Source organism: Drosophila sechellia, chromosome 4 (assembly GCF_004382195.2).
Source record: "Drosophila sechellia strain sech25 chromosome 4, ASM438219v1, whole genome shotgun sequence".
NCBI lineage: Eukaryota > Metazoa > Arthropoda > Insecta > Diptera > Drosophilidae > Drosophila > Drosophila sechellia.
The window spans coordinates 241,354-255,000 of NC_045953.1; the positions used below are offsets into that span (position 1 = coordinate 241,354).

General features: G+C 31.1%; 1 protein-coding gene across 2 annotated transcripts in view; it reads right to left on the reverse strand.

The window, feature by feature from the left end:
• Positions 1 to 2,891: 2,891 nt before the first annotated feature.
• The window catches only part of LOC116801931 (fibulin-1), a 14,611-nt gene continuing 3,855 nt past the window's right edge, over positions 2,892 to 13,647 (reverse strand). The window contains exons 2-14 of one of the 2 annotated variants that reach the window (XM_032723938.1): positions 10,135 to 10,629; positions 10,008 to 10,076; positions 9,747 to 9,931; positions 8,955 to 9,176; positions 8,818 to 8,900; positions 8,705 to 8,762; positions 7,563 to 7,856; positions 7,087 to 7,224; positions 5,519 to 5,963; positions 5,309 to 5,441; positions 4,753 to 4,841; positions 3,224 to 3,454; positions 2,892 to 3,161 (exon numbers count right to left, since the gene is read on the reverse strand). In XM_032723938.1, the coding sequence (XP_032579829.1) occupies positions 2,999 to 3,161; positions 3,224 to 3,454; positions 4,753 to 4,841; positions 5,309 to 5,441; positions 5,519 to 5,963; positions 7,087 to 7,224; positions 7,563 to 7,856; positions 8,705 to 8,762; positions 8,818 to 8,900; positions 8,955 to 9,176; positions 9,747 to 9,931; positions 10,008 to 10,036 (2,070 nt within the window). In that variant the 5' untranslated portion in view covers positions 10,037 to 10,076; positions 10,135 to 10,629 and the 3' untranslated portion in view covers positions 2,892 to 2,998. Of the gene's footprint in view, positions 3,162 to 3,223; positions 3,455 to 4,752; positions 4,842 to 5,308; positions 5,442 to 5,518; positions 5,964 to 7,086; positions 7,225 to 7,562; positions 7,857 to 8,704; positions 8,763 to 8,817; positions 8,901 to 8,954; positions 9,177 to 9,746; positions 10,077 to 10,134; positions 10,630 to 13,647 lie in introns of both variants that reach the window. The other variant, XM_032723937.1, reaches the window with a different exon arrangement.

Below are 13,647 nucleotides of genomic sequence, written 5' to 3' on the forward strand. Positions count from 1 at the left end.
TTTTTACCGTTTTTTCTATAATTCCTATACAAATATTATGAATTTGAAAACCGATTTGATTTTTTTTATGAAGTATGTAACTACACGGTAGGTGCTACACAAATCCCTTTATGCCTTTTATTTTTTATACCCGTTGCTCGTAGAGTAAAAGGGTATACTAGATTCATTGAAAAGTATGTAACAGCTAAAAGAAAGAAAGTACTTCTGACCATATAAAACTATATATGAACTATCAGGAACTATAAAAGCAGATTGAGATTAGGCATACAGATTTTAGACACAAAGAAGCAGCCGCTGAGCTTACAAGCTACGAGCCGCCGAAACGCTGACCAGTCAGTCGAATTTCGTCAGCGGAACGGAGCTAATATTCGAATCAAAAACTTTTATTTAATAGATCTAACTGAGAAGCAAGTCAAAGCTTTAATTTTTGATAAGATCGGAAGATAAAGAGTGCAGGGAGTTATTTCAAGGTTATTGTCAACTGCCATAACTTATATACTTTATATGGTCGGCAAAGCTTCCTTCTTCCTGTTACATACTTTTCAACAAATCTAGTTTACCCTTTTACTTTATGAGTAACGGGTAGAAAAAGTGCGAAATCTGTGGCGGTGACCACAACGCATATAATAGAGGCTGCTTAACGCCCACATAACGCACACAGAATACACATATTTTTTAAAAACTACAGAAGTTCTTTTATCACCGGCAAAGAGGGCCTTATTGGGCCCTTCGACCACCTTCCTAATTCGAGGCTAACAGAACCTATCTCAAAGGCACCAACTCTACAAGCTGCCCAAACTAATTTGACGCCGAATCCTTCATCATCGACGCAACATCAACGCAGTGTTAAAACTATAATACATACCCTACAGCAACATATGTTTTAATTCAGGCCAATCGTGTGGATTATCATGCAAGACCTATCATCCTGGAACGCTAAAATAATGTGTACCTTTTAGATCAATATTTAGTTGGTACTTCTTCTGCTAGCACAAAAAAAATTGGATGGTTTTGTTTCCGAATTATGGCACATAGAGCAAAATTAAATGCATTTGAAAACTAAATTGGATAATGTAAAGTTTCGTCGGTATCACAAACAATATGGATACAATTTATATGACAGCATAGTCTCAGTCGGTAACAATTGTACCCTTAATATTAATTAATGCATATTTTTATCTGCCAGCCACATTTAATTCAGCAAACAAACTGTCCCGTTAAATGTCTTCTTCTAAGAAGCCTATTGGAAGGCATGCAGTTTTATGTTCAATGGTCGAAACGTCTGCCTGCAGAACACGATTGACAAGGTCTTTGATAAGGTGATCGCGGCGAGGCTTGACGTACCAATAGGCTGCAGGGGAGACTTTCTCCAGTATGGTTTCCGGAAAGGATTGTCGACGATGAACGCGATCTCCACGGCCACTAACAGCCATTGCAGGCTCCAGGTGGAAGGGTGGTAGGAAGAAGTACTTCCTGGTGGTAGCTGACTGGACAAGGATGCTGGAGTCACTGAGGGCCTTTAAGGTCCCAAATTACTTGCTGCAGGCCGTAGGCAGCTACTTCAGCAATCGGGTGCTCGTCCTCGAATCACCATTCGGCTCCAGAGTTCGAGGTCACGGCCAGAGTCCCACAAGGCTTTGTCCTGGACCAAGATCGTGAGCTTTGCCGACGTGGCGCTGACAGTGGTCGCAAAGGAGTTGTCCGCCGCCGAAGCAGCAGCAAATACAGGCTGTTGAAGCACGGGTAGCTGTGGACGGGCTGGAGTTGGCCTCTCAAAAAACGGAAGCTGTCCTCATCTCAAGCAGGAAGCTGGTGAAGGCAGCACGCATCCAAGAGTGGGGTACCACAGTGAAATCGCAGTACTCGATAAAGTACCTTGGAATACGCTCGACACGCGCGAGAGTTTCGAGAGCACCAAGAGTACGCCCAAAAAAAGGTTAGTGCTACTACTGGTTATATGTCGAGAAAGGTCTTAAGCCACTCGGAAGTTGCTGACGGGCGACAAAAAAGTTTTGGGCTGCTTTAGAATAAAAAAAATATCAACATACTTTTTCAAAAGTGTGCGTATGGCAGTTTTGTGCGGTTTGTGGGCTTGGCAACATGGGTCAACAAACTTGCGCTGCGTCTCCTTCTCTAGAATATGAATTCTGAACTCAAACTTCTAGTTTTTATTTTCATACGGGCAGACGGACATGGCTAGATCGACCGGCTATTGATCCTGATCACTTTATACTTTGTGAGGTCGGAAGCGTTTTTGCCTGTTACATACTTTTTAACTAATCTAGTATACCCTTTAATGGGTATAAAAATGGTCGAAACGTTGCCACGTTCACTTAATCCGCCAAAAGCTGTCACGCCCACATGTTTAAAAAATGTTTCGATTTTTTGATTTATTTTCAATTAGCCTTGTAGTTGTCTTAAATACCGGCTATATGATAGGCGAAGAACTCGCAAAAAAGCGTTCTCTCTTGTTTTTAGTATTAAAATGTTTATTAAATGTTTATATAATTTACCTTATTTTTATATTACGAACACGTCCGCCAAAGTAGTAGTAGTGGTAGGTTTTTTTAACCGCATGAATGTATGAATATCACATGCATTTATATTCTCCAGGCACATAGCATTAAGAACAAATAAGCACTGAAAGCACTGTTCTGCGGACATGTCCTCACAAGCAGTACAGATTCCGTGAGTTTTTTGGACATAAACATACTTTTACTTAAAGGTATATTAATATATAAATTGATCACAAACTTGTTATATTCTAGTTCAAACATCGTGGTTCCTCGTCAGGACGGACAGATTCAACAATTTTGAACTTGAGCTATTATTTACGATGACTTTATTTATTTAAAATGATTTAAAAATGTAAATTTTATAAGCCGAACAGGTATGTATATATGTATTTCTTCTGCATAATTTTTATTTGTGCCTACTATATAGATTTGTAGGGAATCAAGAGGTATACAAGTTCGCAGCAAATGAAATATTATTGTTTTTAAAATGTATGTTGGGAAACAAACAGAAATAATTTTGCCACACTTTTTCCACGAGGCATTCCGTTTGTGTACACTGTCATACTTAACTCCAACTCGATGTCCTGGGGACCCTCCAATGATTTCTTTAATATCACGTTAACTTGGTTGTTGTTTTGTAAAGTGCTGTTAACAATTTAATCACTTTATTGTAGAATTTAAGCTAAATATTTTTTTTAAATACGTACTCAAAACTCCCATCGGTTGCCCTTTGAATATTGGTGTTTGCTTGTATGCGAACAATTTTAAGATCAAATTCGATATTATCATACCAAAGTGGACCTCTCAATGTGAATATGGTACGACCCTCTGGAGGTATCATTAGCTTTGAAACGAATGTTATAAAATTATATGTGAAAGCTGACGGTTGGGTATAACATTCTTCTCCTTCGCAAAAGTTAAGATTCTGGCGGCAACGGCTGCAAGAAAAAACGATATAAAATCTTATATAACACTCTTCAGGCCTAAATAACAACAAATTATTTCACAGAAATGATATTATGACCAAAGTCATATTCAAAGAATATAATGGGGAGACTTAAAAGAAACTAATCGAAAATAACAAATGTACAACCAAAGACACTAGAATAATAAGACGCGTAACGCCATACGATTTTTTGGCACACGATTTTTTCGGCGTGGCTCTAGAGGTGGGTCCTGGCTCTCTCGAATTTTCTTTTAGGAGCGAGAGAGCGGATAGCGCTACCGAGAACAGCTCTTTTTTACGCATACAGTCATAGCAACAACTGTATGTGTGCACACGTTTTTATTATTTAAATATAGCTTTAAAATAGTTATAGTTATCTATGTAAATAATATGACAAAATAAATTTCAAAAATGACTTTATATTACAAACTTTGTCAGAGTATTCAGCTTGCGACGGGTGAAAAATTAATAAGGCAATGATTGCTGAGTCCGCACTTCGAGCCTAAGATTATTTTTATGAAATATTTTTTTATCAATGTAATGACTTCTTTTTGGAAAATTTAAATTATTAAACACTGTTAAACGACAATTCGCTATAAAAGTCAAACAGTAAGGCCTACAAGGGCATTAAGGGTCCTTTGAGCATTGCATTCAAGCATATCCAAACCTCACTTTGTGTGCAATTTAAGTGCTCACAAATATGTCATATGAATTAAGTGTTAAAGTGTTAGAGGGCGTTGCTTTGACGTCAACGTAGAATCATTTCACGAGTACGTTCATGAAACTGATACATAAAGTGTAAAGCTATGTCAGTGTTATTATATGCTTGTTACCAGCGATACACAGATTCTTAATTCACGGTAGTGAACATATTTCCAACGCTTTGTTTCCAATTTGCCAACTCTTAAAGGAATCTTTAAGCACGGATTTAAGAAAGCATAGAGATTGTTATTGAGAAAAATGTATAGGATAAAAAGTGAACACGATAACTATCCCTATATTTTCCGCCCCTGTTTCGCCGCGACAGTTCCGCCAGCGAAATCACGACGTTCTCTTACAGCGATTATTAGACATCGAAGACCGGCATGCTAACAGCCAGCTTAAGTCGTTCTCAGCCAGAGTGCCATATTTAACATTTAAAAATATTGTGATGATAAATACTAAATTAACAAGTGAAAACCTCAACATTCCTCATCAAGTATGGTCTTAAACTTTTTTAAGTTTAAAAAGTTTTTTATAAACATACGTAAAATTGTTCTTTTGTGACACATAAAAGGTGAAAGTACTTACTTTTTTTGTTCTGGGTCAATGCTGTATCCAAGTGGACAATTTACTGTAGTACACTTGTAGCTTCCTCTGATATTGGTGCAAATGTCATTCTACATAAAAATAAAAATACAAATAGTGTAAATATATAATTAATTAAATAATACAAGCTCTCTTCGTAAAGCCAAAAACACTTTTTTTCTTGTAAAAATTGTGTATAAACATATCAGTAAACAAACTAGCGCTGCGACTACGAGTATCTCTCGGAAGTTATTCATAATTTGCGTTCTAGCTTATTTCGTTCTCGAGATCTCGACGTTCATACAGACGGACATGGCCAGATCGAATTGGCTGTGACCCTACTCTTTACCGGGTCGCCAACCGTTCCTTCATCTGAATAGTGTATGTATCATAAAGTGATCTTTTTAGAAATATATTCGCTCAGTTTTTAAATATTTAGTTACTGCAAAAAAATTAGCTTGCCGAATCTAACTTCCTTGTTTTAACTGAATTTTCTAGTAAGAATTTTTTTTATTTATTTGGCTTTCTCTCTATACATGAAATAACAATAAATACTTACCCGGCCAGTACAAACTTGATTAATGGAATCTGTTGCGCATTCGTCGACATCACGACACGTATTCATATCTGCAGCCAACATATATCCACGTGGACAGGAACATTGATACGATCCAGGAGTGTTAATGCATAATCTTAAATAATGTAAAATATTATGTTTTTAAAATAGTAATACCAAAAATGTATTATAAAAATGTTGGTAAATACAGACCCCATACATAGTTTGTAATCCTTATGTACTTCGCATTCATCTATATCATTGCATGTCCGGTTGTCCGGTCCTAGTTGGTATCCAGAGTTACAAGTGCATCGATATCCTCCCCAAAAGTTGAGACATTTTTGTTGACAAAGTCCCGGAATCACTTGACACTCATCGATATCAAAACATTGTGTGCTATTATTACCATCAGATTTCTTTTGAAAGCCAGCTTTGCACTCACAGTAGTAAGCCCCAATGGTGTTAAAGCATTGGGCGTTCAATGGACATACACGTTGTTCTAGCGCGCATTCGTTCGTGTCAACACATGTACTAGCACCACTAATGTGTCGTTTGAGCTCATGACCTATCGGGCAGGAGCACACAAAGCCACCGTTTCGATTACGGCAAATCTGTCCTTCGCCACAATTGTGTTCACCAGTATCGCACTCATCAATGTCTATTAAAAAATAGTTTACATACAATACAATAACAATAATATTAATATTGAATACCTTAAGAATTACGGAAATACTTAATTGAAAAATTATAATGTTAGAATTAGTAAATAAATTCGAACTTATATGCAGAAAAAATGTATTGCAGCTATTGCTGATATCCTGTAGCTTAATTTTACAAATTATTAATTACAGCGTACAATAATAATAATAGTAATTACATTACACGACGCAAATAACGCGTGAGATCGATACCCGGTATCTAGCTCTTGCTTTTGTCGAAAGTGGGCGTAACCATGATGTTTTTGCCATCTTCAATGCTGTGGTATTTTTCTTTTAGTTTCGAGATAACATTTATGACTGGTGGACTGTTCAAGACTCTTTGGGTGTTTTCATTTCGAACCTATTAAATTGCTGATTCTCAAAATCTTTCATTGTCCTGGCTGTACGATCTCAGTGTTGCCAGCATTCCCCCATAGCTCTGAGGTCCAGATTGGTTTCAGTAGCATATACTTATATATCATATATGATGCATATCATGATAGTGGTCCGCATAAACATCACAATGCTCTGTTGCAAAGCTTGCATCATGGCTTCAGTTTTTGTTCCTTGCTGTACTGATAGCCAATAATTTTGACCAGTTTTACGCTTAGCGCACTTGCTAATGTTACTTTGGTATTGCTGGGTATAGGACAGGATTTTTTTTCGATGGTGTCATGTAGGTATACATTGATATGGCCTCACACTGTTTATTCTTTGGTGAACACGTATTTTCTAGAATTTATAAATTGGCTGTTCGTTTTATAAGAGGCTTTTTATTGGTTCAAGCTCAAACTTAAAGAGTGGCTTCCGCTGGTTTGGTTTTTAACGATGAAAACGCTGTTGGCGGAGAATGCCTCTTCTTGTAGCGTTTCAGTTATATAAGTTCATAAGTTCGCTCACACTTTTGAAAAATATTTTGATATATTTTCACAATCTTATTCGTTTTGTAAATTTCTATTTGTCAACTGCCACGCCCACACATTTAGATCCTTTAAACGATTACAATTTTCATGATATAACACATTTTTGAATGTTATGAATTTATTATAAATAACGCGACGATAATTCAAAATGTCCACCTACCTATGCAAGATTTACCGTCCACTGTTGATTTGTAGCCGGGCGAGCACTGGAGCAGGCTTTCGCAGCGGAAATGTCCATTTGTGTTAATGCATCGTTCATGGTTTCCGCAAGGATTTTGTTCCATGCATTCATTTGTATCTTCCAAAAAAATGGTAATTAAAATCGATAATAACATTTATAATCGTTTTTGTTCGAAAAGCATAGGTTACATTTGGCATAAACTTATTTAACTTATTCAATATATTCCTGGAAAAGTATAAGCTACATATTTCTAAGAGAACATTTCCATATGCTAGGAAACATTTTCCTTGTAACCACAATAAAAAGCAGCGTCTCACAGACGTTCCAGTATGCTAATGTAAAGATCATTTAGCTTTATTTTTATGTATGCTAGTCGATGTTTTCTGAACCAACCAACTGTGTAATTGTTAAGATCTACGGCCCTAACGGTAACGACATTCATTTTTACCACTTACCTATGCATGCACCAAGAGTATTCCTATAAAATCCAGGGGAGCAGTCTGCACGCCGATTTGTAGAAAAAGAATCGTTGTTTTGTGAATATTCCGGATGTACAGCTAATGGGTATGGGTATCGGATAGTAAAACCTCTTCGTGCGTTCCCCAAAGATAAGGGCGGAACTGTAGTTAATGTCGTTCTTGTTGTTAACGTTGTTGTGATTTTTCTATAACATCGGAATGATCCCCTCGTGTTGTGACAATTATAGTTTGAAGGACAGTTATGTGTTCTAAGGGTGCATTCATCATCATCTTTAAAGAAAATTGGTGTCAGGAACAACAGGAATTCTAACTTCATCGCATTATCAATTAAAACATAGTGTAAAGAAAAACAGTATACGTAAGAACCAAACCAAAAACCGCTTGACGAGGCAAGGAACAAAATTTTCTGATATCAACAAAATTTAATTTGTACTTGACTGTATACAATTACACTATAAATTACTTTTAAATTTACTCAATTGCCACACTATTATTCAAGTTTTTTAATCGCGGTAAAATCGCTTGAAAAAAACAAAGATAGCATTTGAAAATGTCTTTGTAACGACATATAGCATAAGTCTCTAGCCCCATGTAGATACTTAAAACATTTTTACAGCTAAAGTTTTTTAAAAAAAGGAGAGCTAGTAATATCTAAGAAATACTAAGTTAGTGAATAAAGAAGAAATTGGAGAAGAAGATAATATATTCCTGGCACATTTCTGTATTCAAAGTGAATTTATTTAAAACGTTGGAGAAACTAAAAAGCATACAAGTTCATTAAGATACATCAACAATATTCAATTTTTTGCGCATCATTTGCAGGTTGTAATTTCGATACTGAACCGTAAAAATAATATTAGTCAAAGTAAAGATTTTAAGATTATGAGGACTATACCCTCGTTATGTTGGAGGGGTGAAAGGCTCCTAAATTGTTGCCTGTAGAACAGAAATCTTTCCAAGTAATTTTAAAGACCGGGAGCTTTAATATGCCTAAATTTTATTCAGCCAATGATAGGAATTTTTAAAAATATTATGTTCTTAACACAAAATTGTTGTTTTAGCGGCTTTTGACCTTTTTTTTATATAGAAATGATATTTTTTTATATATATTGTCTTACCGTCACAATTCCCCGTTTCTGCATTTAAGGTATAGCCTGTTCCGCAGCTTTGTAGGCGCTATATAAAATACAGGATGTAACAAAAGCAACATGTTGTAAACAGATTAATATACCGTGCATATGTATGATCCGATCGTGTTATCACATCTCTGAGTTGGAAGGCAGTTGTGATTATTTATTGAACATTCATTTATATCTATTGAAGTCAAAATAAATAACAATACTTATTTTACTGAAAAAACGTACTTACCAACACACTTATTTAATGTAGCATCCAAATTAAATCCAGGCAGGCAATTGCAGGAATAACTTCCCACTGTGTTAATACATTCCTGATTACTTATGCCATGACAGTTGTTTAATGATTTATGTGAGCACTCGTCAATATCGGAACAGGTACCGTTATGCAAACTGAACCCTTTATCGCAAGTTTGAACTTTAACGCATTTACGATCTTTGCATTTGTAATCATCTAAGTGAATAGAACGCACTTCAAATTAAAAAAGCTAAAATAATAAAATTAAAGGAATGCTATATTGATAGGATTTTTAATTTTTAGATATCCGATTATTAGCTTTATAATTACTATGACTCATAGAAAACTAAAATAATACAATGCTACATATAGGTTTTTTAAGCTTTCAGATACCCGACCCGATACATAGCTTATACCCGTACTCGCAGAGATAAAGGGTATACACGACATATTGAAAAATATGTAAAAGGTGCGTGCAACTTTATTTCACGCCCACAAACCGCCAAAACTGGCACTCCTGACACTTTTAGGAAAGGTTGTAATTTTTGTTGTTAGTCTTTTAAATAAATATGCTAAAAAATTTTAGCCACGGACGCGTCCGAAAGCCGCCCAAATTGGCAGCACATGTGTGGGTGGAATGTGTTTATTTTATAAATTTTAATATTTCTCTAATACGGATATGTCGACAAAATTTTGAAATATCCCATTAGTCATCCTAGCATAGTAAAACTGATAGTCGAGTGACAATCTAGTTTAATCTGCATTTGAAACAGACTTTAAAATTACCTTTACATGCGTCGTAATCATGCTCATAATAAAATCCTGGTGGACAGTCTTTTGCTTTCACATTTAAGCAGTGGTATCCGCCATTCGTATTATGGCAATATTGGGATGATTTGCAGTCATGAAGATCTTTCCGGCATTCATCAATGTCAATGCATTTGTTATCCAGTTTATCTAAATTGTACCCGCTGGGACATATTTGGGTTTTCATCGGAGAGCATGTTACGTTGTTATTATCTAACATAAACCCGGGGTGGCACTTACATTGGTATGCGTCGAAAGTGCTTTCGCATATGTGAGCGCAAAGGTTTTCAATTTTTCCACATATGTCATCTACCAATAAGTACAATTAATTATGACTTTAAATGATACACAAAGAATATTTACTTACCATCTCCGGTAAGAACAATAGTTACATTCATATCCTCTTCAGAAACAAACGGCAATTCACCTTCATCATTAATAGAAATAGCCTTATCGATTTTTTCGATAACGGGCTTGTCGTTAAAATCAGCAGATCCATAACAGCACGCTCGGTATGATTCAATTGAGAAAAGAAATGAAAATAATGGATCTTTGCAATTGGCTTTACTCGCTTTAACTGCTAATCCGATTTGACAAGAACGACAACATGTTGCGTAGGAGCTAGATGTTACATTTCCTTCTCTGTCACAGCGAGTACCGTCTAAAGCAGCCAGTCGACCTAGCTCGCAATCTTGATGGTCCAGTTCTCGAGAACAGCACACTTCAAGTGTAGAGTGACAAAGTCCAAGCCAAAGCTGCGGGATTATTGTTGGGGCTATGTCGATATTTTTGCAAGAGGCGTTCGTACGAGCATGCCGAAGTCCATTTATACAGCATTTTCGGATATAACCCGATATGCTGTCTTAAAATAAAATAAAACTTTTACTTTGGCTTGATCATCGGATATTTTAATCCATTTAAAGTATATATTGGTAAAAGTCAAAATGTATGTATTCTTAATCAGTCTTAATCTTAATCAACACATGAGTCCAAAAGAACATTGACGGTCTTTCCGAAGCTCTATCATTCTTTTTCGTCACTTTTTGAATATCATTTATCAAGTTGATATTAGAAATCCAAATACCTGAATATGGTTATAACCTAAAAACCTAACATTAATAACTTAATAACTTAATACATTAATAACTTATAAACTCACTAACTTAACTTAATAACTTAATAACTTAATAACTTAATAACTTAATAACTTAATAACTTAATAACTTAATAACTTAATAACTTAATAACTTAATAACTTAATAACTTAATAACTTAATAACTTAATAACTTAATAACTTAATAACTTAATAACTTAATAACTTAATAACTTAATAACTTAATAACTTAATAACTTAATAACTTAATAACTTAATAACTTAATAACTTAATAATTAATAACTTAATAATAATAACTTAATAACTTAATAACTTAATAACTTAATAATAATAACTTAATAACTTAATAACTTAATAACTTAATAACTTAATAACTTAAAAATAACTTAATAACTTAATAACTTAATAACTTAATAACTTAATAACTTAATAACTTAATAACTTAATAACTTAATAACTTAATAACTTAATAACTTAATAACTTAATAACTTAATAACTTAATAACTTAATAACTTAATAACTTAATAATAATAACTTAATAACTTAATAACTTAATAACTTAATAACTTAATAACTTAATAACTTAATAACTTAATAACTTAATAACTTAATAACTTAATAACTTAATAACTTAATAACTTAATAACTTAATAACTTAATAACTTAATAACTTAATAACTTAATAACTTAATAAAATAACTTAATAACTTAATAACTTAATAACTTAATAACTTAATAACTTAATAACTTAATAACTTAATAACTTAATAACTTAATAACTTAATAACTTAATAACTTAAAAAAAAAAAAAAAAAAAAAAAAAAAAAAAAAAAAAAAAAAAAAAAAAAAAAAAAAAAAAAAAAAAAAAAAAAAAAAAAAAAAAAAAAAAAAAAAAAAAAAACTTAATAACTTAATAACTTAATAACTTAATAACTTAATAACTTAATAACTTAATAACTTAATAACTTAATAACTTAATAACTTAATAACTTAATAACTTAATAACTTAATAACTTAATAACTTAATAACTAATAACTTAATAAAATAAAAAACTTAATAACTAATAATAATAACTTAATAACTTAATAACTTAATAACTTAATAACTTAATAACTTAATAACTTAATAACTTAATAACTTAATAACTTAATAACTTAATAACTTAATAACTTAATAACTTAATAACTTAATAACTTAATAACTTAATAACTTAATAACTTAATAACTTAATAACTTAATAACTTAATAACTTAATAACTTAATAACTTAATAACTTAATAACTTAATAACTTAATAACTTAATAACTTAATAACTTAAATAACTTAATAACTTAATAACTTAATAACTTAATAACTTAATAACTTAATAACTTAATAACTTAATAACTTAATAACTTAATAACTTAATAACTTAATAACTTAATAACTTAATAACTTAATAACTTAATAACTTAATAACTTAATAACTTAATAACTTAATAACTTAATAACTTAATAACTTAATAACTTAATAACTTAATAACTTAATAACTTAATAACTTAATAACTTAATAACTTAATAACTTAATAACTTAATAACTTAATAACTTAATAACTTAATAACTTAATAACTTAATAACTTAATAACTTAATAACTTAATAACTTAATAACTTAATAACTTAATAACTTAATAACTTAATAACTTAATAACTTAATAACTTAATAACTTAATAACTTAATAACTTAATAACTTAATAACTTAATAACTTAATAACTTAATAACTTAATAACTTAATAACTTAATAACTTAATAACTTAATAACTTAATAACTTAATAACTAATAACTTAATAACTTAATAACTTAATAACTTAATAACTTAATAACTTAATAACTTAATAACTTAATAACTTAATAACTTAATAACTTAATAACTTAATAACTTAATAACTTAATAACTTAATAACTTAATAACTTAATAACTTAATAACTTAATAACTTAATAACTTAATAACTTAATAACTTAATAACTTAATAACTTAATAACTTAATAACTTAATAACTTAATAACTTAATAACTTAATAACTTAATAACTTAATAACTTAATAACTTAATAACTTAATAACTTAATAACTTAATAACTTAATAACTTAATAACTTAATAACTTAATAACTTAATAACTTAATAACTTAATAACTTAATAACTTAATAACTTAATAACTTAATAACTTAATAACTTAATAACTTAATAACTTAATAACTTAATAACTTAATAACTTAATAACTTAATAACTTAATAACTTAATAACTTAATAACTTAATAACTTAATAACTTAATAACTTAATAACTTAATAACTTAATAACTTAATAACTTAATAACTTAATAACTTAATAACTTAATAACTTAATAACTTAATAACTTAATAACTTAATAACTTAATAACTTAATAACTTAATAACTTAATAACTTAATAACTTAATAACTTAATAACTTAATAACTTAATAACTTAAAAAAAATTAATAACTTAATAACTTAATAACTTAATAACTTAATAACTTAATAACTTAATAACTTAATAACTTAATAACTTAATAACTTAATAACTTAATAACTTAATAACTTAATAACTTAATAACTTAATAACTTAATAACTTAATAACTTAATAACTTAATAACTTAATAACTTAATAACTTAATAACTTAATAACTTAATAACTTAATAACTTAATAACTTAATAACTTAATAACTTAATAACTTAATAACTTAATAACTTAATA